This window comes from Perna viridis, chromosome 4 (assembly GCF_037379345.1).
Source record: "Perna viridis isolate PV_CMFRI_1.1 ecotype Kerala chromosome 4, ASM3737934v1, whole genome shotgun sequence".
Classification (NCBI taxonomy): domain Eukaryota; kingdom Metazoa; phylum Mollusca; class Bivalvia; order Mytilida; family Mytilidae; genus Perna; species Perna viridis.
The window spans coordinates 13,166,023-13,193,805 of record NC_142448.1 but is presented as its reverse complement, the minus strand read 5'-3'; the positions used below and the strand labels follow the sequence as shown (position 1 = coordinate 13,193,805).

Sequence of the window (27,783 nt, the reverse complement as noted above, 5' to 3'; positions counted from 1 at the left end):
CCAATACTCGCTATGTTTCACATCATATGGAATTTTCTCAGCTTGTGAATATTACTCACAATGTGTTTTGAGATAATTCAGTGTGTTTTTTTTTTACATAATTGGTTTGTTGTTTAGTTATTGCATTTAGCAAATTGACAGAAACATATTTAATGTATTTTTTGTACTTGCTAACACAGGTAAAGTACTAATGTGAAAAACAGAAACCCAAGTGGATAGCAAATATGAAATGGAAAATTAAAGTGAAATAGAAACACTTTCATGGAATAAACAAAAACTTGATATCACAATGTTATGCTACTATTTATTTGAATTGTCCCATCTCAAATTAAAGCTGAATCCAATATATGCATTGAAATATAATCCTTCAAAGTATCTACTTTAACAATAGTTCGGATTTTTATCAATTTCTTGCACAAATTTTCATATCATTTAAAATATACATGTACAAAACGTATATATAGTTCTGATGAAATTTAATGCACTTCAGCCGTAAGTATATTTCCAATAAAATCGTTTTTCACATAAAACACTCAAATCATAGCACTTAATCCAGAACAACTATTACAATGAACATAAAACTAAGAAATATTCTTCATATATTTCCAGTTACATGTATATCATTGCACATAATCCCAAGCTGTACTTCCAATGAAAAAAAAGCAATTAATCCAAATCTTTAATTTAAAAATAACCATTGAACTAGATTCCAAACTACATTTTATGGTAAGGAAAATCATTGCATTTTAAAAATGCACTAAATCTCAACCTACTACATTTGAATGATAATCATTGCACTTTAATAATCCGCAAAGGTTTCAAGGAAAACAGCATTTAAATCCAAACCTATAAGTTCAATTAACTGCACTTAATCCAAAGAAGTCTCAATGTAAATAACACTTATTCCAAATCGTAATCTTTCATTGAAAATCTTTGCACTATAATCCCAAATTTAATTCAAACAAACTCAGTGCACTAAATCCCAACTATAACACAAATGAAAACTATTAACATGATACTTAATCCCAAACTATGAAAACAAGTTTATCCGGAACATCATCATAATACTTCACAATAAAATCAGCACTTAATTCACTTTTAAGCCTACTCATACTAAAAATGGAATAAAATAAACTCATAGCACTATTTCAAAAATTGTAATTCACGTGAATCCCAAACAGTTTACATTTTGTATAACACTTGTTCCTGAACTATAGTATGTATCACATACTCTCCATTAAAAGGGCACTTTGGTAGGCCTATTCCAGTTTTATGAAGGAGGGAATAAATATTAATTGCGGTCTCATTTTTATAATAATATATAAGACTTCTGTGCAATGTAGTTAAGATAAAATAAATACTTTAGTATACTATTTTAAATCATGGTTTTCAACATTGTCAACAAAATACAAAATGAAATATAATTTATTAAATTTGAACTGCCCTCACCAATTAAAAATAGAATAGCCCAGGTAGCTGCTTTAAATTTAAATAACTAGTAGCTAGTTATGAAAAGATTCATAGGTAAGTATTCATCAATTCTTTCAATAGCAACTGGTCAGTTAAAATGTCCCAATAGCTTTGGCAATCCCTTGTATTGTTCAGCAGATTGGTAACAAAAGAGTGTCATGGTTGTAGGAAAGTCACTGTAAGGGTAATCAACGGTATCAATGTTATAGCCGAAATCAAAAGAATGTAATCAAGGGACAAAGACCATACAGGGAAAACAGACACACATTACAAAGAACATAAAATAACTTAAATAACACATACAAAGTAACAAAAGTAATAGAGCAACTCGGACTCCATTAAAACTGGAAATCTGGACCAGGTGTAGGCTTAGTGTCCTCTGCTTTTTTTTAACACCCGCCGAGTTGCTCATAAAAGTCAAGTCCAGGTGAGACGAAAGAGGAAAGGAAAACTAAGATATGTTGAACAAATCAAATTCTGTTAGTTAGCTAAGTAAATCTTTATTGATTATTCCAGGTATAATCAAAACTCAGATAAGACTTTATCCGAATACACTTTGTCACATTTTAAAATAATCCAAAGCTCTGTTCTTATCAATAAAACATGGCTTACTAAAATAAAAACCTTAAGGCCTTGTCTAGATTGTGATTAAAACTTTAGTATAATGTGTAAAAAAAATGTAATTTCCTCAATGGATTACATACTGACAATTCTATATATATAAATATATAGTACACTGACAATTCAAGGTTGTTGAAGTATGCACACGCCGAGAGATATTATTTTAAAAAATGCATAAGACAGTAAAAACAAAACACATGAAGACGGAATATATTCACTATCGTACTTTACAGTCATAAACGTTATAATGTCGAGTCTCCGGTGAGAAAATATCAAAGGTTGGTCATCGAGATTGTTGAAATACGACTGTTTATTAAGCACCACTAAAAATGATGTCTGCATGATGAGCCTCTGTAGACCATGTATTCAAATTGGCAATTGAATTAATATCTTTGTATAGAGAGGAGTCAATAGATAATTAAATCAAGCTATACAAAATGTATCCAGGTATCCAATGTTAACAGTCAGTCATCAGATATCAAAAAAAGACGTTTTTCAAGGCGATCTGTCAAAGGGGAGTTTTCCTTTAATGACCTCCGTTCACTTATCAACATTCTGAAATGTGAAATGAAAATAAGAAACTTTGTTTGCAGTAAAGTTAAATTACTCTTCTTATCTTTACAGCATACAATAACAATGATGTTTACACTTGTTTATACTTGGTTATAGCATACTATGAATTGTGAGACAATGGTTGAATAAATAATTTGGCTGGCAAAAATAATAGTTCATTATTAAGAACAAAGTATAAAAACGGTGAATACATTTCTTGACTTGTGCCATATACAAGCGTTTGTAGCAATGTTTCAGACTTAAATGAACAAAATTTCTGTATTATCTGTAAATTGTTCAGTCAAGGTTTTAGTTTTCATAAATAAATTAGAATTCAAATAAACTCCATAAATATAAAGATTTGATGCTGAAGTTTTCGCTGTACTTGTAACTTTATCAACAATGGGATTTCACATCCTAATGTTTACGGTTATGTGATAAAAAAAAAAAAGCTCGAAAGTTAAAACAGAATCCTTTTAGTCTGGAAAAATATTTGAATTAATTTTTCCATAAGGGTTATCGTCATCGTATCTTTGTTAAATCTTTGAATCATGTTTTTATTGGTTCTAACATTGACTCTTTTCATTTTTCTTATTTGTTAAAATGTTTGCATTCTATATCGATTTCAAGAGTCAAATCCGAATTCAACAGATGTTTTTATACTTCCATCATATTGTAGTATTTTCCCAAAATTGTCCCAGGTTATTTTCAGGTTGAGCGCTTATGAACACGTTTCAGCCCGCCACACACTATATGTGCCTGTCCCAAGCTAAAAATAAGTAGTCCAGTGGTTGTCGTTACAAACATTGTTGTTGTTTTTTATGTTCATTGTTATTCGTTTTAAGTATTTTTTTTATATAGATAAGGTCAATTTTCGTCTTTTATAAATAGTTTCACTTCATTTATTTTTGGGCCTTTAACAGCTTGCTTAAAGATATGGTTTTTGCTTATCATTGAAGACCATATGGTGACCTATAGAAATTTAAATGTTCGTTGCTTGGATTTCGGTAGATGACTGTTCTTTGCATTCATACAACATATTTTCATATTATGATATTGCACTTACTTGGCTAATTTCTTATGGACTTTGCATTCTGACTTAATAGCTGCGTCAATTAGAATCAGGTTGAACATGTCTCGCTGTAAGCAAAGGAAAAACAGATATTGTGTACACATTTATTCAGTAAAATCTATTATAATTTCTTTTCATTCATTTATAACTTGATTCTATAACTGTGTAATCTGAATATTAGATGCGTGAATGCTAATGAGATGATAATGTCATGTTTAATTTTGGTTTTTGGGCTAATCAAATAGAATACTTTAAGGGCAGTTGTTCAAAAGATAATGTTTGGTAAGGACCAATTTTGGCCTCATAACTTGGACAATTTTTAAAATTTGATTCAAGTTGATTTCTCGGTAGTAGTAGTATAGTAAAATAGTCACAAACATTGAATATAAGATGTTTGCGACTTTTTTACTATACTACTACCAACTAATACACAAAATATATGAAGCACGATAGTCAACACGCATGTCGCCAGTCTTAAAAAGTGAAAGAGTAATTAAGGGAACCAAGGTTATAGCGGTAATCAAAAGAATGTAATCCAGGGACAAAGACCAGACATGGAAAACAGACATACACAACAAAAAACATAAAGTAACTAAAACCATACATACAAAGTAACAAACGTAAATAAGCAACTCTGACTCCACTAAAAACTGGGAGCATGGACCAGGTGCACCGGTAGGGTAAGCGTCCTCTGCTTTTCTAGAAACACCCGCCGAGTTGCACATAAAAAGTCAAGTCCTGGGTAGACAAACAAGGAAAGAAAACTATAACCCGTTGAATACATCAGTTTTCATGGTGCTGATGGATACACCATAACGATCCACGAGTTCATGATGACGACCATATAACTTCTGTAGTGATGACTTCAATCTTGTAGCAACATAACCCTGTTCCAGAAGCCTATTTGTTAGAGTTCTAGCGATACAAAAAGTCTGCGTAGTTTCGGCAAGCTCTGGCATAACGTATGAGTTGTGATATGAACACTCCATACGCAGGAGCCGAAGGGATGTTGCCACAGATGAAATGAAAGTTAACAATTCTGAATGAAAAGTCATCACGTTTGTCGTAAAGTTTGGTCAATAGTTTTCCTTTACCATCGATTTTTAAGTGTAGGCCAAGATATGAGGCTGACTTCACAGTGTCTGTAGTATCCTTTATCTCAAGTTCTTTTGGGTAGATTCGATGTATCAAATCCCCGAAATTAGGATTGTTTAAAGATAGTACGTCATCTATATAGCGGAAACTGAGATTGAAGGATCTAGCCAAAAGATATTCTTTCTTTCTGATCAGATCAGCTATAAAGTCAGCCTCATACTGTACAAACTGTACAAAATATCGTGTTTTTCAGTTTTTTAAACAGATTTTCCATATCTCGGCTAGGTTTGAAGGGCATATATGACCGTAAATGTTCAAATTATTACCATAAAGCAATCAAATCAACTATAAAACGCATTAAAGAGCTGAAGAAACAAAATAAAATTTTCATCATGTAGACTTTGTTTTTTTCGGCCAAATTCTGCCCTTATCGAATCAACTTCTATGTTGTTAAAATTGTTTAGGACAATTTTCTGTTTTTTTAACAGATTGTAGCTTTGTAGTTGTTTCTGTTTTTCATTGGGTTACTTTTTGCGAACTTTTGATATGAAATTTGCTGGGTTTGTTGATACAAAATGTTGTTTTATTTGTGTTATTATTATTCATCAATCTCTTCTCTACCCTAAGTCATCAGAAAAATTAAACAGGCCAAACTACCGCGATTTTTATCATTTACAGTTTTCTTTTTCTGAAAATTTAAAAACAATCCTGGTTTACTTTGTAATACATAATTTCACGTACGTCTTAGTTCTTTGATTTGGTTTAATTATATTTAAAAGGAGTAAAATTCAATCAGCTAGTGTGTACTTACTAGAATCAAACATGAATGCCAACATTTTGTTTTAAAAACCCAGAATAACATACCAAAACATTTAAACAGCCAACTTTAAGTTAAGGAATGAATCGGTCGAATACAAATCGTAAATGTCTGTTACTTACTTATCTATTCGTCTTTTGCCAAGTATGATGACCTTTGATCCACCGCTGAAGGCCATTGCATCAATTATAACTTTACTATAATTGTTGGGCGGGTGTATTATGATTTTTAATATAAGTGTTTCTTAACAAAGCGGTTTCAGAATTAAGTTAGAAATTAAGAGAAAGGGTATTAATTGTAATATTAATAAATTTCATGAAATCTCGAAAGTCAGGACACTTATAACAAAAAAAACCGGAAATATCAGGCTCTTTAATTTGAGTGGCCAAGCACCATATATACCTTAAACATACACCCCAAATATTGCAAAAGAAATTAGGTACCCTAAATTAACTTTAAACATTATATGCTTAAGCACCATTTAACACAACGAATGAGTTAAAAAGAATTCAAGTTTAACATCATCACTTTCAAACTACAAACACACGCCAAGCATGCCAATGTTGTTCCCGCTTTTCGATATGACATATCCAATAAATGCATATGAATGTCGCATTTATAATTTCTTTTTATTTTTAAACATGAATTACAGACACTGAAGTGGTACTCACAATTTTGTTGTCGTTTGAATTACTTATTTGAGATTATCTCTGTCATAAAGTGTGTCTGTAGTAGTATAAATCAAAGTACCAGTATCACTGATCATTTCGCGAAACGGTCTCATGGATATTACTAAAAGTATTTAAACACACCTGAGCGTTACTGCCTCCTATTCTGATAATATCATATCTTTTTGGATATATGAGGTCAACAACTTTACTGAAATCTCCATCTTCATACGCTACTAATGCCTCGCAAAGATCGGCTCCGACTGATTTCATAATATCATGATTATCTCCAGTACCATTTCTGCAAAACATATTTCGGTTCTTCCCAAGACAAACTTTAGGACACACACACATATAAAAAAAAATTATCAACACTTCCATTATTATAGTTAATTATGGACAGTAACATTCTGAAACGTTTGTTTGCAACATATACTTCTCAATATATTCCAAAATATAACAAAACATGGTTGTTTGGGGTGTATTCTTTAGGTGATTTGCATAGCCAAGGCAAATACTCATTTAATGGCAAGATATATGTGAACTCTACCCTTGACATTGTTTTAGGAAAAGTAAATCAAAATGAATATTTACTTCTTGCACAAAAAATCATTTATTTCACTTTGAATATATTCTCCAGTAGAACCAAGATTGATATTTCGGTGATCGAACGACAAGTTCACAAAATATATGGGAATGAGAATTATTATTCCTTTGCCTCTGTTTTTTTAGGTTCTACAATTACCAAACGATTTATGTACATGAAAATTCACATTTTCATAAAATTGTTGATAAAATAAAGATGTGATTAATATTTATCGAGAACTCCTGTTATTTATATGTAAAGAAGATTCACAGTTGCCATAGTATCATTTAAAGGATGATAAAAAATAAGCAGTGATATTGAATTCGACGAAAAAATCAAAACAAACAAAAAAACAAAACAAAACAAAAACAAAAAACAATGTCTATTACGTTTTATCAAAACAGAAAAAAGTCGCCAGGTTAAGTTTTTTCTACGAACATAATGACTTTAAGGAAATGTCGTAGAACTCCAACCTAAAAGTAATGTTTGTAACCCTTGTGAAAAAGATCAATCAAATTTCAATAAAGTCATTAGGATCTTGAAAAACAAGAAGTCCCCTGGTCCAGATGATATACCAGCTGGAGTAATTAAAGCAGATCTTTAAACATTAACACAAATGTTACATGACTTAATTGGCAAAATCTGGAGAGATGAAGATGTACCACAAGATTGAGAGGAAGGACACCTTGTAAAACTACCGAAAAAAAGGTGATCTCAGCAATTTTCTTCATATGTTTTTAAAAGTATTTTTTTTTATTTGATGTAAAAGCAAAAGTCGTCGTGTAATTAATCTTGCAACCTCAGTCCAATTTTGACTTTCAACGGAAACACATCTCTCCAGGTTTTGTGGACCAATATCAACCCAATGAAGACTTCCAAATAGTAGTTAAAGAAAAATGATCGCTTTTTTTGTTAATCTTCTATTTTGTTTTTGATATTTGTTAAAACTAATAACTTCGCTCCCATGTTCTATTGTTAGCATTGATGGTCATGTTTTTGACTAACTTTGATTTAAAGAAGTCCTATACGACGAAGACAACACCCGACGATTAAAAAAACGACGACGGTCTCTTCTTGACTACAACTAAAGAAAAAGAACGAACACATCCAAATAAGATGTCAAACACCATATACTCAAATTTCAAATTTATGAGCTACTCGGCGGGTGTTTCTAGAAAAGCAGAGGACGCTTAACCTACCGGTGCACCTGGTCCATGCTCCCAGTTTTTAGTGGAGTCCGAGTTGCTCATTTGGTTTTGTTACTTTGTGTGTATGATTTAAGTTACTTTACGTTCTTTGTTGTGTATGTCTGTTTTCCATGTTTAGTCTTTATCCCTGGATTACATTCTTTTGGTTACGGCTAAAACCTTGGTTCCCTTGATTACGCTTCGACAAGGTTTCTTTTCGTAAGAAACGCGATTATTCATTTTGGTGAGGTAATGCTAGTTCAATTAGAGCAATCGAATAAGCAAAGAAATTAAAAGAATGAAAAAAAATATTACCGTACAAAATCAGTGATAGATTTTGTTAGTAGTTCTGATGTCTCACGATTGTCTGCGCCAAGACTAGCCAATATAAAGTTTGCATCGTTAAAACCCATAATGTGGTCGTCCAGATGGCTGCGACATATTTCGTTTAGGTCTTTATATTTGTCTGTCAGTCTCAAACCTGTGTAAGATAAACGTGATAAACAGATAAAATCTGTTTTATAATACTGTGTTCTAAGCCATTTTTCTTTGGAAAATACTAATCATTGTTTAATACTATGATGACCGAGCAGAAATGTACGTCATAAAACTTTTACATTATGTGTTTCTTATTCGTATTCCTTTCAAGTCAAGTCATAGAACATATTTCTACACGCTTTGTTTCCTTTATATCTTCAAAAATGTGTGGTTCTATTTACAATGCAATTACTATCGCAAGACTGATATTATTTCCTCTATAGACTAATAAACGACTGTTATATCAAACTATATTTTCATTATGATGACATTTGAAATCTAACCTTCAATCTGCAGTCTGTTTAGATATGAAATTGAATTAACAACTTCCATTGTAGATTTCGAACGCAATGCTCGCCTACTAATCTGAAATAAATAATTATATTAGTCTTTTAATTGTTAAAGTTGAAATAAAAGATAAAATTGTAATATTGTAAGTGAGAAATCACAATTTAAAATACAATGATTATATAAAGTTGACTGTGAAAGGCAAAGGATAGTTATAGGATAGAAAATTTCCATTATTTTCTGTTGAAACATGTCAATTGTTTTTATAGGAATTTTTATCTTCTACTTATTTAATAAATATATATATCTGATATTGCCATTTGTTGGGAAATATTCACCTCAGCGTCATACAGTCCAACAGCTTCATCCAAGTCACCCTGCGAATATAAATGAACAAAATATGAAATGATAGTATTGAAATTTACTGAGGAAAACATTTCTTTATTTTATGTTTTCGGGTTATTTATGGATTGTTAACGTGCATGGAATTGATCTATGATCAATGTTTTTACGGCTCGTATTATAAATATCCGTTTTTTATCCCTCAATATTTCAGGATCACTGTTTTATTGACTACCGTAATGTTTCATCATAAGCAGTATCAGGTGATCATGCTCAGAATAAGTTGACACCATTTTGGGCCATTTAGTTATATTATACTATTATAATACTTCGATTAAACAAGTAGGATATATTTAAACTAAAGAGACACCCTCAATCTTCTCATTGTTGGTACTTTATGTTATTTCATGTCACGCGAGCATCTTTGACTAATGAGGCAATTTTATCATTTCAGAATAGATTTCTTATGAAGAGCATAAAATGAATTTTAACCATTTAATATTCACATACTTGCTTGTAAATTTATTGCATATAACCAGTTTATATGTATTGCCGTTAATGTTGATTTGTTTAATAATAACAGTAAAAATGTACACAATGTAAATGATTGCTCGCACAAAATGGGTGTACCTTTTCAATAAGGAAAAGACCAAAGTGCCAATAATTATGACACGCTGTCATTCCACACGTCTAAAAAAGAAAACAAATTATTAACTACATCAGAAAGTTATCCTACTAAGATAAGTAAATCTCCATATTTCTTTTTTTTTTTGCCATGTTAACAGATAACAATTACGGAAACAATTTAAAATGAAAACTACAACATACAATATAAAACACAAACATTGAGTAGTTCATCGTATCATTAACATTAATGATTGTCGTAGAACTTTGTAATTAAGTTCATGATATTTTTTTGGTCGATATTATTGTAGATGCACTGCATGTAGATTGAAACATTTGTACCTTTTTGATATAATATTGCCTTCTTATTTAACAGATTTGCCAGATGCAATTTTTAATAGACCGTCGGTGAAGTCTTTTTGTTTGTGTCATTAATTTTCGCTGCATTTACCTTCCAGTCAGTTTCAGTACTAGACATAAATTGAATGCCTTTTTCATGTTGTCCTGTCATCTCATACACATGCGCAAGTGCATGTGTAGCCCACGCATCATAACGATTTAATTCCAAAGCCTGAAGAAGAGTCAAATATTATGTAATGAAGGCAATTTATATGTGTTTATTCAAATGATGAAATTTGTCAAGCACAAGCAACGTGATGTGTGGAGAATTTTTACGTTTGATAGATGAAATTTTATTTGGTATATGCATGACTAGGGGGACATTATTTTAAGTAGTAGTTAATCAGTAATGTAACCTGTATTCAGGCAAAAATATTTTAAACCATTTTATTGTTTATCAGGGTAAGAGCTTCTTTTAAAAGATCTTTAATAATAACGTCGTACCTTTAAAGCTGTATTTTCATTGGTGCAATATTGCAAGATATTGCACGCCTATGTTTCCTTGCCTTCAGCTCTAAATATCATGATGGAATTCAATTATCATGTTTACGCTAATATAAATTCAAGCAATATTATAAGAAAAATGAAGATTCAGCATGACGAAAAAGATAAGTCTATCTTCATATTCCTTTGATATACTATATAAGGATTTTGGCAATACTAAATATTGTAGCAATTTAAACCTAGATGAGAAAAAGATGCTTAGATTAAATAATATTATTCAACTTTGGGGTTAAAAGATGAGAAAATTCATTTGTATATGGTCCTTTGTCTGTACTTCCTTGGTTGTACTCACCCTCGTAGCCTGTTTTCTAGCTGCATCGTAGAGATGAGATTCTTCAAGACCAAAGGCATGCATACCAACCAAATACCTGTTGAAGTATTAAAACATTAAATCTTTTATTGTATGGTTTATTTGTTTAACGAGGTAAAAGCAAAAAACAAAAACAAAAACAAAAACAAAAAAAGATATTGTTCTTTTTAATATGCTTTCATATATTTTGCAGCCTTGAGGAATAAAAGAAAAACTGGCTCGGAAGTCGCCCAGTATAAAGAGGTCCGAACCTGACAGCAGATCGGACACACTGATGTCGTGTAAGAATGTGGTGTCCCATATTTCAAATACAAATCCATACCAATTATTTCATATTCCTATACTTAATCCATTGCATCCAAAATTTTCAATTATAAAAGGCTATTCCAGAACCTTGAGATTGATGACTTCAAGGCCAAACCACCTGACTGTTCTTGCAAAAACTCTCCATTCAAATATGGTCTTTCCGGTCACGTCGTTACGGGAGATTTGTTCATCTTCGAAAACGAATCTCTGCGTAATATCCTTTCTAAAGGTCCCAAGTACCGTGAACCACGCTCCATAAATTGGAATTATAACTTTATAGTTCTTATGGATGCATTAAAGGATTAGGTAAAGTCTTTAATTTTGAAAGTTTCAAGTAGGTCAATGAGTGCCAATGCTACGTTAGTTTTCAAAGACCCCGATGTAGGAAAAACACTGTCTACTATACATGACAAATATGTTGCCGCACCAGCAGACAAAGCCCAAAAAACATTGTTTTTGTCTGCAAAACGTTTTACATCAAATGTTTATTATCAGATTGAAAAGTAGAAAATAATAGCAGTGATAAGACCTATACTGCTCCCACACTCTCCAAAGAAGAGATTGTGGAAAACTATAAATCTGTGCTATCCTCCTTTATTCTGTCTACCAAGGACGATGACTGTGATTTACCGTCTATGTACAGGATTCCTAAACTCCAAAAGAATCGGTACAAACAACGTTACATAGCTGGATTTGCAAAATGTACCACCAAATCTCTTTCAAAACTTTAAACTTCTATACTCACAACTGTCAAAGAGGGTCTTCAGTCCTACCACAACACTTGTTACTTCCGTAGTGGCATTAATTCAATGTGAATCCTGAAAAAATTCGAAAGATCTCTTGGAAACAATCAGTTCAAGACTAATATCAGAATATGATAGCATTAAAACCTATGATTTTTCAACACTGTATACTTTTATTCCCCATACTTAGTTAAAATCCCCCCACCCCGTGCAGGTCCGGGTGTTAAAAGAATAGGCCTGCAGCAGCGCTAAGCTTGTCGTAAAAAGCGGTTAAATAGTGCTCAGAACCTTAGCCGGAGGCTAGGGCGCTCTGCCCACAGAGCAACTGGGATGTGTGCCCCAGGTGGTGGAATGGGGTACCCCTGGCGTGTTACATGCTGGGGTTGTCAGGCTATAATACGGAAAACCTGACCGCAAACCATAGTGGTGCACCGTGTTTGGAAAGATGCAGTGTTCCTCGCACGTTAAAGAACCCTACTGTGGTATTCTCCCGGAATAGGAACCATAGGGCTCCGCTACAGGAGGCTAAATTGCCCGACCATACCCACCTCTCCCTATTTCCAGTGGCAATCAAAATTTGTCGACCCCATTGTCCTTGTGTCCCATCCCTTTTTCATTTCATCATCATTTCATGTTCATTTTATCATCAATTTCATGTTCATCGTCTGAATATAGCTGAAATATTGCTGCTCGGACGTTAAACCCCAACAAACACACAAACAAACGGTTAAAATCCCGACTTAAAAACATCATACATCGTTGTTTTTCCAAAAAAGGTGGTACACAAATATATAGTTCTTGGTAGAGATTCCTCATACATTGTACGAAATGATTCCAAATCATCTTTGAAATACACAGAAGAAGATGTTTACAAAATGCTTGAATTTTTAATCGACAACATATTTATGCGGCTGACTTTATATCTGATCTAATCCGGAAGAAAGAATATCGTTTAGCTAGATCCTTTAATCTCTGTTTCCTCTATATAGATGACGTATCATCTTTTAACAATGCCAGTTTTGGGGATTTGATACATCGCATCTACCCCCAAAGAACTTGAGATAAAGGATACTACAGACACTGTGAAGTCAGCCTCATGTTTTGACCTACACTTAGAAATCGATGGTAAAGGAAAACTATTGACCAAATTTTACGACAAACGTGATAACTTTTCATTCAGAATTGTCACCTTCCCTTTCATCCGTGGCAACATCCCTTCAGCACCTGCATATGGAGTGTTCATATCACATCTCATACGTTATGCCAGAGCTTGCCGAGACTACGCAGAATTTTTGTATCGTCCTAGAATTCTAACAAATAGGCTTCTGGAGCAGGCTTATGTTGCTACAAGATTGAAGTCATCACTATAAATTTTTTATGGTCGTCATCATGAACTCGTGGATCGTTACGGGGTATCCGTCTGCGCCATGAAAACTGATTTGTTCAACATGTCATAGTTTTCCTTTTCTCTTTCGTCTACCCCGGACATGACTTTTTATATACTCAAATTTCAAATTTATGAGCTACTCGGCGGTTGTTTCTAGAAAAGCAGAGGACGCTTACCCTACCGGTGCACCTGGTCCATGCTCCCAGTTTTTAGTGGAGTGAGAGTTGCTTATTTACTTTTGTTACTTTGTATGTATGATTTTAGTTACTTTATGTTTTTTGTTGTGTATGTCTGTTTTCCATGTCAGGTCTTTGTCCCTGGATTACATTCTTTTGATTACCGCTATAACCTTGGTAACCTTGATTACTCCTTGAAATATTATTTTTAACTTCATAATGCATAGCAGGACAAAAAATTAATATATCAATTAAATACATTAATGAAAAAGACTATGCCTTCTTACCCGTAAAGTGGCATTGACATGTTCCAGAACGGCAACACTCTTGCTATAGAATCTCTCATCTGTTGGTGATATGACAGACAGTAATAACAGTCATGGGCAAACTTTACAGCCAACATATCAGTAGGATTCTCCATTAAAATGTTCTCCCAAACACTACAAGCATCCTTCAGATGCCTTAATAAGACATGATAAAAAATCTCTTAGGTTTTTTAGTTTGTTTTTTTTTTATTTTATTTTTTTTATTTATTTTTTTGACATTTTGACATTTTATATTTGATATTTTATAAAACTTCAACTATCATTTAATTAAATTAAATAATCAATTGACGGGTTTGCAAAAATACAATTATGTAAATTTAAAGTATAACAGACGTATTAAAAGTAGATATGTTTTGCATATTACACTCTCAAGATATCCGTGATTTCACTTAGCATCTTACACATCATCTAACATTTTTATGTTCTTCTCATAAGTCAGGCAAGCAATATAAAAAAAGGATAAGTAAAACAGAAAGACAACATACCCCTCCGACCATAAGTTCACAGCAGTAACATGATTTTTCTCTCGTTTTGTAATATCTTGATGATTAACGATGTTGTTCATGTTTTCAATGTTTTCTTTCAATGTTTTACAGTTTTGAATGTTCTTACTTAGACTTGATAAATCCAATCCATTTTTCAATACATGGCCTAAAACTTAAATAAGTTATTATTACCTCTTTAAAAAACATTAAGGGATAATGGTTAAATTTTCAATGAATTAATATTTATACTTATTTTTATTTAATGTATATTTAACGTGTTGTGTTTTATTCTTGTTACCTTGTGGTACTTACCATTTCGTTTTTTGACAATATTTTTTTTTCATTTATTTAACAACATGGGAGACCCAAATCTTCATCTTATGAATAATAATAATATTTTTTGTGTTTTTTGTTTGTTTTTTTTTTAGATTCTATAGAAAATAATACAAATGTATTAAAACTATGCGATATCAAATTGATTCGTTAAAAAACATAAATTTGTTAATAAATTCATGACTAAATCTTGCTTTCCATACACACACGCGCGCGCTTGTCAAACACCTACCGAAGTTTGGATCTGCTTCTATCATCTTGTTAATGCTGTGTTCGATACCACCAAAAGTTTCATCCTCATACCATCCTACGTACTTAAATCATACAAAAATGTATTAATTGAGTGTTGAATCTGATAACCTTGAGTATACAAAACCTTTTAGGTTTGATTTTGACAGGCAGGGATTCAGTTTACACAATTTGATTTAACATGATTTAGGGAGAATTCGGATTATTCAGGAAATTTGTAAGATAGGTTTTACTGTTTTAAGTATCTTTTCCGTCCTCCTAAGAACCAAATGGATAGAGAACGGACTTGGGAATTCTTTTACATTATATTTGCTTGTACAATAAATATATTGATGTAAACATAACATTAGTATCTTAAAGTCCTAAGCCACCCACTTGGAAGAAAAATGTTGGCTATATTATTCGAACACGAAGAACCTAAAATAAATCATTTGAGGGGGTCCTTCTGTGCAGTATCCCTGCAACGTTTTTGAACTTATGGTTTAGTGTAAGTAGAAACTAAAATAAATGTTTCCCCACAAATAGTTGGCGGACAACGATCAAAGACTGTAAGTGATAGTAGCGGATATTTTCAGGTATTACTTTGAGGAATAAACTGCACTCACCTGCGTTAAAACAGAATCAAAGTATTTACAGGCTTCATCACTGGATGTTGACATTGGAACACCATAGTCAATCCAATCCTATAATACATACAGTGTAATTAAATAGCAAAGTAGGAGGTCTGCAATATTCAAATACATTTTAAATAAATATTTTTAATTTCGGTATGCCATACACGTGCTGCAAGAAGTAATCTCTCATCAGTGAATATAACCAATTACAAAAGACATTCAAGATGAAACTTGATTAATTAACTAATTAACCTGAAGTGCTAAAACAAAAGATATCAAAATAGGAAATAAAAACAAGCACCGATACGTTCTACCAAAGTGTGTTAAATGAGATACACTTTTGTAGCAACCATGTGTATTACGAGGAGTGAAGTCCTTGTGTTACAGTTTTGTTTTTTATTTTGTGCTACTGTAAATCTCGGTAAATAGTTTATGATACATAGATCGGATCTAGCAAGTCCAACTACTTGGTCAGTGAATATACTTGGTGGCCTATGATCCAGAAGATAGCTGAATTATATGATACCAAATGTAAAAGCAACGTCAATTTCTGTTTTTTTTAATATTGTATTGAATAATTGAAAGGAATGTACTGGAAACAATATTTTGTCGTTTTGATACCCTTTTTTATATAGGAGAAATAACAATCATACAGTCATGAAAGTTTTGTCCATTGATTCATCAATGGTCATTGTAAAAAGACATTGCGTTCATGAATCAACCACGCCCAATACTACAAATGGTTTGCATACACATTTGTCAATTCTACGATAATGATCATAAACTATCTTCATCGATAAGAACATTGGCACTAGTTTCCCTACGGTAACAGGTTGTTCATCGCATCATCTGTCGTTTAAAAAATATATATATTTTTTGAATATGTCGATCATTTTTTTAATTATTAATATGAAAAACATTTCATTACGGAAGTTTTTATGGCTATCATTAGAAGCTCAGAATCTTAACGTTTACAATTTCTGAATTCCCTTTTTACATATAAAACAGGCTTATAGAAAATAAGAAAAAAAAAGTGGAAATAAGATTGACAAATGTCCTAAAAACATAACATGACCGTCCGTCAAAAGAATGTATCTGGTTTCTACTTGGACAGTCTTAATTTACGTACATTCTCTTTGGCTATAGGGTATGTAAGTCTTGTTCTAGTTTCATTTTCTTAACCGAAATTTACGATATAGAACGTATTGAAAACCGGAGACCGATCTGCACTTTATTGTTTACTTCCGGGTACTCGAAACGCTGTATAACAATGCAAAATCTTATATTTTATGTTTTTTTCTTAATATCTTTATCATATAGAAAGATATTTGTTATTTTTATCGGTATTTTTTTTTACACAAAAAGATGTTTTGCCCACAACACTGAACTAAACCCTCTCTAAATAACAAGTCTCCATGCTTTTGAATGGTAGACTAGGACCCAATCTCGTCAATCACGGGGTCACATGACGAGACTTACATACCTTATTTACTCAACTCAATCACATATACAGTAATTGAAGTTTTAAAAAAAGAAATGTATAATATAATCAGCGTTTTACTATTTAAAAAGAAGTAGGTCTGCAATGAAAAAAATAATATACATTTTACTTTGATGTATATAATATTGCCTTTAAGACATCACTGTCATAAGTTTAATGTTTACGTAGACTACAATGTATTAAAGGATGTAATGCAAATTTTATACAAGTGGGCTGAAGTGTCATTTATTGTTATTCATTTATAAACAAAAACCACATACACGGAAGAGGTTTAGATCTCCAAAAGTAATAATCATGTGATATTTTGTGGAAAAAATCTTGTGCATGATATTTATTTGGTTTTATAAATAAGGTTGACCTAGTATTTTCAGTAGACTGTGACTTGGTCACTGGTTAAATTATCCAAAGAGAAACCTTCTTCTCATGCTTTCTGTTTATTTCATTTTGATTTAAAAGTAAAGTACAAGTTAATCAGCCTTTTCTTTCAACACTGATCGGTAAATGTCGGAACAACTTCCGAGTTCAGTTTAGTTCTAGTTATATAACTACAAAAGTAAATAATTTGTGCTGATGCATTGATACAGACAGATTTGTCTGAAAAGAAATACAGTGGAATAGAAAAAAGAAAAGGGAATAAACGGTTTCTATGTCTGTGATACTGAAATATTCTAAGCATATGTTTGACTTTACTACGCAGATATTATGGAAACTTTTAGCTTTTGTTTTGGGCATTGGGAATTTCATCAAAAAGGAAAAAAACAGTCTAAATTTAGTCACTTTCTGAATGATTAATCCTAATTAATGACAAGTGTTTTACCGTAAAATAACCGCTTCGTTCTAATCGTAAAAAAAACTTTAAAGATCTGTTTCATTTGTCTTTAATCCTTAAATGAAACTTTAGATTGCTATAGTATTACGTTACCTTACAGCTTCTCCAAACAGAGTGCATATTCAACCATATATGCTTCCACGAAGTTTTGCTGGGCAAAAGAAGAATTATACACGTTACAATATTTATACCCATAAAGATTCAGCTGAGACGTAGATCCGCATATTTTGCATATGATCTCATTACAAACTGGATTTTACATAAGGAAATATGCAATATGAATTTGTGAAATTATTACTTAGTATCCACTTGCAAAGTAAGATTTTTTATATTATAGAAACATTTAAACAATTATCTTAAGGTTCTGCGAATGACAAAAAATAGGATATAACAGTCCAAAGTAGTTTAGATAATTCTTTCAATTAGACATAATCTAGAAAGAGTGAATTAATATTTCATTTATCAAACAAGTATATGTCATGTTTTATTGAGCTCATAGTTTGCAGACAAAATTAATGTGAATAACAAATTCTAGAATATATCCACAAATAATTAAAACTTGTAAAGCTGTTTATCTATTTAAATACTCGTCGATAACGCTTCGTAATTAAGGTCTTTCTCTTCCATGGAAAATCTTATTGTTTGTCTTAAGTTTTTTCTTCTAATATTTACTTTGACATTGCCCTTCTTTTAATATCTAAAATCTTTAAAACCATTAAAGATAGAATCAATCCAAAAACGGTTACAAGTACACACACAGATGGTCTAATGAATAAACATAAACAAGTATTTTGTTATCAAACCTTACGGGATCTTTGGTCCATGCAAACTTTCATTTGCACCCAAGGGAAAAGTTCCAGGGTGTTAAAACCTTTGTCACTGCAAATTTCAGTCCTTGATATTAAGAAAATAAATAAGAGATAAGTGCAGATCTGTTATGACAATAGTGCAAAAATTAGCTCTGAAATTGCCTGATATTTTGTTACAGTTTTCAACTTTGAGATATCTTGTCTTATTTGGGATCCATTTTATTTCAAAATCCACAAAAGAATTAAATATTTTTAAAGATCTGATCCAGTACTTTGTGCGACACCAAGAACCAATTTATAAAAATGAAAAAAACGAAACTACAACAACTTGATTTTTTTTAATATTTTACAATAGTTTTGTATATTTCATCAGTACCTATTTATAGAACTGATATTACACTATTTTTTAACTTCGTCGAAGGGGGTCATGTAATATATCATTTTGAAGGATTTCAAAAATCACCCGATTTTTCATGCATGTTTGATGGGTAGGGTCATTAAGTGCAAATATTTAAAGTTCTTAATCGTGGCATATCAAAGGTCTTAAAAAGTACATCCGAAATATCGAAATTTTGTCCCCAAAGTTGGGTTGGTGGGGTAAATGAGTGCAGAGACTAAAATATTTTATATGGTTATGTTATGGTTATTGTGTACATCACAAATGTGAATTTTGTCTTACCAAAAAAAGAATCTGAATGGAGTTAAGTGCGAATACTCAAGTTCAAAGAAAGTAAGGTTGTTTCATATCCAATGAAAGGTCATCAAGTGTACATCACAAGAGTAAAATATCTAGTAAACATATTAAAACAGATATTGTGTAAATTATTCAGTGATATTGTCGCATAAAGTACAGAATGTTACGATGGTACAAAATATGTTACTTAATATAATATTAACTTTAATAATATAAATCTAGACCTTTTTAGCTAAATAATGCAGTAATTATTGAGAACATATATGCTTGCTGTTTCGGAACTGCGATTCATTTTCGTGCTTTACATCGTATCTGTTTGCTTATGTCGCATTCTGGCCTCTTCTTTAAAATTGACCATAAGGGTTGTCCCTTACATTACAGAGAATAGGTTTGATTTACGTTATACTGTTGCCTATTCTCTTAAACTGACCATAGGGGTTGTCCCTTACATCGCAGAGGATCGGTTTGATTTACGTTATACTTTTGCCTATTCCCTTAAACTGACCATAGGATTTGTCCCTTACATGGCAGAAAATCGGATTGATTACGTTATATTTTTTGCCTATTCTCTTAAACTGACCATAGGGGTTGTCCCTAACATCGCAGAGAATCGGTTTGATTACGTTATATTTTTGCCTATTCTCTTAAACTGACTGTAGGGGTTGTCCCTTACATCGCAGAGAATCGGTTTGATTACGTTATATGTTTGCCTATTCTCTTAAACTGACCATAGGGTTTGTCCCTTACATCGCAGAGAATCGGTTTGATTACGTTATATTTTTGCTTATTCTCTTAAACTGACCATAGGGGTTGTCCCCTGATATATTAGTGTCAGCTATCAACTGCAATTAAAAAGGTAAGATACAATCTAACATAAATACATGATATTTAAAAAAAAAAAACAATTTTAGTGGCCATCATTTTTGGTTTTACCAACCGGATTTTGTATCATGAAATACAATGTTTTGTAGTACACCATCCTAAATAACAAAACAAAACTTTTTGACCGAAAATTCCTGAACGTTTAAAATTAATTGTAAACACTAATTCTCCAAAAGATGAAAATGATTTATATATTTACGTTATCATGAAAAATAGATTTATCCCTACGGACAACTTTCCACATCACAAAAGAATCTACAATAACAATTGGGAAGATTGTACTTTCATAACATAACCGTTAAAATCTAATGTAAATAAATAACACATTTTTGATGGTTTGATAAATTATTTTTTTTGTAACTTTGAAGGAACACATTTTGAAGGAAACTGATCGCGCTTATTAACAGTTAAGTTCAAAATGACAACAAAAGCGAAAATGAAGGAGACAGTCGATGTAGAACCGAGAGAGCAGAGAGAAAAAGGAGAACTATGGAGAAGAAATCGTAAAAAAAAAACAATGAGAGTTCTGAAAAGGAAACAATGGACGGTGGGTGGGGCTAGTTAATTGTCGTTAGTAGTATGATTATTCACTCAATAGTAGGTAAGAATAATCGATATTGAATCAAATTAAACTTTTGTGATTTACTTTTTTAAATCTATGCTATGATTTGTTTCAGTGTATATGTTCACTTTCATATGTGAATTTCATAAAATGGTATTTGTAGAAGTAAAAACATGTAAATCTGTACTAAAATAAAAGTGATATTTGGACTTAAAAAAAAAAAAAAAAAAAAAAAAAAAAAAAACAACTAACCAACACACACAAAGAAAATCAAATGAGGACGTCGCTTCACAATCTATCACATGCAATGTGACCCACCAACTTATCGTAAAGAAAGAAAAAAAATGCCATTTTAAACCTTTAAACCGAACTTAATACAAATAAAATATGAATTGAGATAAAATGTGACGTTTTATTATGAGAGGCTTTGTTATAACTAGAAGTATATCTTAGCCTTGAAATGTGTATTCACATAAACCCTATTTATGGAACATAAACCTATTTAACGTTGATTATTCGATCTATATTTCACTTATACGTATGCATGCCCATTTAGCTGGTTTGAACAGAGCAGCAGGAATTCTATATCTACGGTTCACCGAAAAATTTGACAGACCAGCATCTATCACTTCATGGGTGACGTCACTATCAGTAAGTTTAACGCTTGGCGTAGGTAAGTTAGTAACGATGATGTATAGTAGAACTTCAGCTGAAATTTATGTATCGGCAAAAAATGCTGCAGCGTCAGCAGTTGGATTATTCAAATTCATAAAAATCCAAAAACATGGCCTAAACGTGAACACATGAATCAGACGAACTACATACGCAATGTAGCTAACTGAATAAAAAGCATTACACATAAAACACATAAAAACCAAAGATAAGGGAAGCAACCATCAGACGAACAATCTAAAGCACTAGCAATATGCACTCACCACAAAATAAAATAAAACAAAATAATAAAAAAAAATAATAGTAATCAACTTATAATAAAAACTATAATAAAAATATAATAAAAAATATAATAAAAAAACGGGAGTGACATCAGATGCTCACGAAAGCTAAGCATGTTCTGCTCAGCCAGCGACAAGTGATTGTAATCCGGTAATAATATAGCAAAAATAAAGAAGCTCCCCGAGACGTGTAAAATATTGTTGTTACTTATTTACATTCTTTAATAAACATTTTAGTAAAATACATACAAGACATTATCTTTAGAACAAAAGTGTCCAACAGATCGTTTGTTTTGCTAAAGAAATGTATATACTTTGAGGAAAAAGTAACAACAATGGAAAATGGTTTTGAACTATCCTGAGGTCATATGGAAATTAAACAACAGTGTTTTTAAATTCTTTATAGCTTTTCCAAATAAATATAAATGAAAATATAAAGTTACATGTAATTACTATATGAAATGGGTTCGTCATGTAGTAATTAGAAAAGTCGCTGTTTCACTTTAATACTAAAGAAACTGGAACACGTAAATACTTTTTTACTTATTTCAGGGCCAATTGCTTCGGCACTTTGCAACCGGTTTTCTTACAGAAAAGTTGCAGTGGCCGGAGGATTCATTTTAGGCATTTCTATGATAATATCCGGCTTGTCGCGAAATCTATACGTCTTATTTGCAATTTATGGAGTTTTAGGAGGTACGTGTTTACGAAATGTAACTGAAGTTGGGTTTAAACGTATTTATTATCTCAAAACATGTGTGGATACAGACTGGTATTGCCCGAGGGGCAAGTATGGACGCAGACTGGTATTGCCCGAAGAGCACATTCGTTTTGTCTTGAATGTGTTTGCATTGACCAGAAAACAAAAAAAAGTTGTGGTATTTAACAGCAATTGACGCCAAAGGGGGGCTGGGGCACTCTAATACTTCTTTTAAAGGGAAACTAAAAGATTCCATGAAAGTTTCATAAATTCCATGTAGTTGTGAAGGTGTAAAATCAAGCCATGGCAACTCCCCTGCGTAACGATAGAAAGGAAGGATAGACACTATAAACTCCCACTAAAATTAGGGGGTAAATTGATTGAGGATATTTAATCTGCTATACATAATGGAAATGGAGGGTACTTAATTTTCAGAGTTGAAGTCCTATTTCTCAAAAACTAAGGTTTAGATTTATATATTATAAGAAAAGTTATATACACATACATTACAATTCTTCTTTCCTGAGCATGCACTTGCATGGATGTGTTGAACTTTGTCATGTTAAGGATTGACTATTTCGCATAATGTAGATTTGTTGCTATAAATCTGGACTCCAAGATTTTTTTTTAGTTTAACAGGAACTAACAGTCCCACAACTCTGAAAGGAAGCTGCATAGTTGGTGCTATTTTTCTGGCATTTTGTATCTTTAGGAGAAAGAATGCAAAGAAACTTCGTGCAACCAATAATTAGTTTCAAGCAACAATTTCCTGTGCATTTCGTCAATGAATGCAAAACACATAATGCAATTAGTGTAAGATGATATATTGTTTTATAGCAAATGAATGTGTAAAGGTTGGGGTCATCAGTGGGTCCACACAATCAATGTCAGTATGTTGTAGTTTTGTATTGAGATTTTAAGACAGTTTTGCGTTATAAATTCCCCATACATACGGCGCCAATTGGACTTGTAATATTACTACAAATATTTTGAAAGTAATACATGATATATAAGTAAAAATATAATTTGGATTGTATGGTTGAATTTAGTTCAAAATGTACTTCCTTTTTGGTTGTCATTTGGTTCAAATTAGTCTGTACTTACTTCTGGGGAAAAGGCATATTGTGGTACAATATCATAGAGATCAGTTCTGTTTTACTCAAGTTATCATCAATACATCAGGAAAATGCTTGTTATTGACCCCTAGTTTTTAATCAGATCAAGTCACATCCCCATGGCATCTAGTAGTACTACTCAAAAAGATAAATTTACTTGTACCTGGTGCTTCAGGAAAATGCTGGTTTCTGGCCTTTTTTCTCCCATCATGTCTTAAAAGTTTGAAACAAGTCTAACCTTAGTGGTATAGAAAATTGTAGAACAATATCAGAGACATTCATTTGTTTTTACTTGAGTTGCATGTATATAGTTCAATTCTATGAAATGTTTGCTTTTGGCCCTTATGGATGAGGTCATATCTCCCAAATACAATACAAACCTTCATGTTTGGATTTAAAACTTGGGCAACCAACTAATACATATATTACATGTAATTATCACACGGAACTAAGTGTATATTGACATGTATGGATAACAGAGAACAATGTCGAATCATCATGTGACATCAAATTTTTGTAATTCGAATAAAAACACAATTAATCAAATTTTATTAAAACTGGTGGAAAAGTTTTCAAGTAATTTTGAGTAGTGCATGCAAATACAGGGTTCTTCGATTTTTATTTTGAAAACCATGCATAATACTTGTAGTACATGCTGTAGCTACATCTATAGATAGAAAACCCTATCAGTTGATAATATGATTCCTTTGATAGAGCAATATAGATATGGATATTACAAAAATGTCCAGTGTATTCGGATAGGCCTCAGTAAATTAAAACAAATAATTGGAACAAATAAAATAATAACCAGATTTCTAACATTACCAGTTGAGAAATTAAGGCAGTTCAGAGCTCTCTTTCGTAGATGTATGTACATAAAGAAAACAATATACATACTCTTCAAATGATGGTATTAATTTAGACTCTGGGTCACTCAGTTACTTCTTATAAATTGTACACATGTAGCACCAAAATGTGGAGATTTTTTGGCATTATATGAATAATATGAAAATGTCTGCTTGATACTGCATGTTTATATTAGATAGAATTAAATATTTGTAATTACTTAACTAACCCCTTGTGGAACCATATAAAACCTAAAACTTGTATTTCTAGTAATACTAAACATATTTTGAATGATAAAATAACTTACACAGATGTACATATTTTTTCCAAAACATTTTCTTCTTCTCAGGTAATTGCAACACTGATTTTCCGCGAAATATTTGGTTGGCCTAAGATATAGGTGATCGATGACTTACAATGACTAACAAGTTAAACTGTATTTTCACTGTTCGTTGAACATTTCATTGTTAATTTAATCTGTAAATTATTTTAAAACAAATTGATCAAAATAAAAAGAAATGAAACACATGTGTAACCATCAATTTGATTGCAAGAAATTATAGACACCTCTATTTAAATTGTTTTAAATTTATCTATATTGGTGCAACTGAACGTGTACAATTGGAATATTTTACTATGCATGTGTCCGAGGGAATAGAGTTAAATTTATTTTTTACAAACCTGTATCCAATATATCCCTTTAAATCGTACATCACATGCAATATAAGAAGATATAATACTAAAATATATGTATATAAAATATATATTTATATAAATACTCAACTTTCTTAAAAGATATTTACACAGAGTGTAAACATAAGTAACCCCTCCGCAGAATGGTTTTAACCGCTTCCAATTGAGATGAACAGGGTCAGCGTCACTCTTATCGTGCGTTTGATTGGTTAACACTGCTATACGAAAGATTTTTTGGTTAATTTTTGTTATTTATATCCACAAGGATAGTCAAATTATATCCTCAAAGCTACGCTGTTTAAGCTTTAAAATGAACGAAATGAAGTGTGTAACGGATATATGGATACTTCAAAATAGTTACAAAAAAAGATTAATATTCCTAATTGGGAAATTTATTTTAAAAAAAAATATTTTAGAGAGATAGGCACAGCCTAACAGTTGCATTAGTCGGGTTATGATACATATTGTATGTCTTAAATTGATTTTGAAGGTATTGGAAAAGCGTTTGCATATGGCCCGGGAATCGTAATGGTAGGGCTTTATTTTGATAAACTAAGAAGTTTAGCTGTAGGACTATCTACATCGGGTGTTCAAAATGGTGTTTTATCTAAAAATGATTCATTAAAGGTATAGGGAGAGCATTTGCTTATGGTCCAGGAGTTGTGATTGTAGGACTGTATCTTGATAAACAGAGAAGTTTAGCTGTAGGATTAGCTACATCAGGTGTTGCCTTAGGAACATTTGTTATACCATCAGTCGTAGAGTTCTCATTTGTTATACCATCAGTCGTAGAGATATCATTTGTTATACCATCAGTCGTAGAGTTCTCATTTGTTATACCATCAGTCGTAGAGATATCATTTGTTATACCATCAGTCGTAGAGTTCTCATTTGTTATACCATCAGTCGTAGAGATATCATTTGTTATACCATCAGTCGTAGAGATCTCATTTGTTATACCATCAGTCGTAGAGATCTCATTTGTTATACCATCAGTCGTAGAGATATCATTCTCACAATATGGATAATTTGGTGCCTTCTTGATAATGACCGGAATCGCTTTCCAAATGATTGTATGTGTTTTTTTGTTACGTCCTATATCATTTCAGAGAAGAGTTTTGGAATATAATCAAAGGTAATCAGAACATATTTGTATATTATATTAAGTTCTGTTTAATCTGTCATTCTTGTTATCTTTAAGTCATAAACATTTTATTATGACATAGACCATTTTTGTAAATCTTTTTGAATACGGCAATAAATACTTTATTGCTACTCTTTGCTTTTCTAATAGTGAGCTACTACGGTTCCTTCAGTCAACTGTGTTGTTCTTTGCACTGTGTATTCAAAATGTTCGCTTTTGTTTTTTCAGTGTATTTCATAATTTTAACATTATATATTTTAACTAAGCCATGAAATACTACAATGAAATGGTCTATTTGTATCGGAAAGCAGTAGCAAAACATTTGAATAGAGGACAAGCAACTGGAAGAATTGAAAGTATTCTTAATCCTGACAATAACGGTGCCATGTCAGAAGGTACACGTGACTGCTTAGCGAAAGATAATGGATCATCTGAAAAGCACACACTTATAAAGAAAGTAATATATGTGAACTGTAGGAGCCGCTCCGAGTACAAGAAGTTTTACATAAAACTGTTAAAAAACGTTCGCTTCTTTGGGTTATGTATCGCCATATTATTCTTTAATGTTTCATTCCAGTCTACTATGATATTTTTACCTGCCTTGTCAAAACCAGTGGGAATTGGTTATTTCGAATCATTTCCTGTAATAGTAGAAGGGGTCTGTGATGGTCTAGGAAGAATTATATCTGGGTTTTTATTTGACCGACAATGTATAGTGCCAGTAAGATTTCACCTTTATAATTTCGCATTATTTGCACTAGGTACAATAACGTTTTTTATTCCATTTGTAAGGACACCGGTACAGTTAGGATTGGCGTGTGCTATTTTGGGACTTTTCCTAGGAAATGGCGTTTCCTAACAATCAGTTATAATAATCGATATTCTTGGAGAACAGAATTTGTCCTGCGGATTCGGCATTCTTCTTTTCTTTCAAGGCATTGGGACATTTATAGGTCCTCCAATATTAGGTAAGATAAAAATGCAAACTTTATTAAACATATTTTTACGTTACAAAGAAAGAAACTTTATAAATAGATGTCTTTTACACGCAAACATGTTTTTTTTTCTGTTTTTAGGATTGATGAAAGATATTAAAGGAACTCATGACTACGCCTTTTATCTAGGGGCTGTGTGTGGAGTTAATGGAGCGTCTTTCTTTTTTAGTACCAGTATAGTACATAGATAGTTACAGAAAGATATTTATATTGTTTCATCACCTAAACGCCTTAACATAGGCAGTTAGTAACACGGTTTAATTATTATTTTGAACATTACTATGTAACGTGGATATATAGATATCTATTATAGCGTGGGTATATAGATATCTATTATAGTGCGGATATATAGATATCTATTATAATTGA

General features: G+C 31.9%; 3 protein-coding genes across 4 annotated transcripts; 2 read left to right on the top strand and 1 right to left on the bottom strand.

Annotated features, from left to right (window-relative positions):
* Positions 1-1,954: 1,954 nt before the first annotated feature.
* On the bottom strand, positions 1,955-18,254 carry LOC148618920 (tetratricopeptide repeat protein 38-like). Of its 2 annotated transcripts, none has more exons than XM_088578283.1 (14): positions 18,115-18,254; positions 15,683-15,760; positions 15,061-15,142; positions 14,496-14,667; positions 13,972-14,145; positions 11,055-11,130; positions 10,311-10,430; positions 9,866-9,925; positions 9,232-9,270; positions 8,890-8,971; positions 8,384-8,549; positions 6,440-6,596; positions 3,710-3,783; positions 1,955-2,646 (listed from the first exon to the last, which is right to left on the bottom strand). In XM_088578283.1, exons 1-14 carry the CDS (start codon positions 18,214-18,216, stop codon positions 2,556-2,558), a joined length of 1,473 nt encoding a protein of 490 aa, XP_088434409.1. In that variant the 5' UTR covers positions 18,217-18,254; the 3' UTR covers positions 1,955-2,555. The 2 variants fall into 2 exon arrangements, with proteins under 2 accessions (XP_088434409.1, XP_088434411.1); XM_088578285.1 differs by having other exon boundaries at positions 14,496-14,661.
* LOC148618918 (monocarboxylate transporter 7-like) lies at positions 18,233-27,605 on the top strand. Its single transcript, XM_088578287.1, has 5 exons — positions 18,233-18,337; positions 20,775-21,007; positions 21,525-21,619; positions 22,474-22,617; positions 27,496-27,605. Exons 3-5 carry the CDS (start codon positions 21,601-21,603, stop codon positions 27,603-27,605), a joined length of 273 nt encoding a protein of 90 aa, XP_088434413.1. The 5' UTR covers positions 18,233-18,337; positions 20,775-21,007; positions 21,525-21,600.
* On the top strand, positions 25,893-27,501 carry LOC148618919 (uncharacterized; the record flags this gene model as incomplete). The annotated part of the gene is made up of 1 exon (XM_088578288.1): positions 25,893-27,501. A coding segment is annotated over one exon (411 nt), but the record flags the coding sequence as incomplete, so codon positions are not given.
* Positions 27,606-27,783: the final 178 nt, after the last annotated feature.

What these genes read in the sequence shown, in the direction of transcription:
- LOC148618920 (XM_088578283.1), bottom strand. Translation starts at nt 18,216, where the DNA reads ATGGGTATAAATATTGTAACGTGTATAATTCTTCTTTTGCCCAGCAAA. An exon ending in CTAGAAAACAGGCTACGAGG is followed by an intron (nt 10,431 to 11,054) that starts GTGAGTACAACC and finishes ACTCTTCTTCAG; the next exon opens with GCTTTGGAATTAAATCGTTA. An exon ending in TTGGACTGTATGACGCTGAG is followed by an intron (nt 8,972 to 9,231) that starts GTGAATATTTCC and finishes TATTTATTTCAG; the next exon opens with ATTAGTAGGCGAGCATTGCG.
- LOC148618918 (XM_088578287.1), top strand. An exon ending in AATTTATGGAGTTTTAGGAG is followed by an intron (nt 22,618 to 27,495) that starts GTACGTGTTTAC and finishes TTCTGTTTTTAG; the next exon opens with GATTGATGAAAGATATTAAA.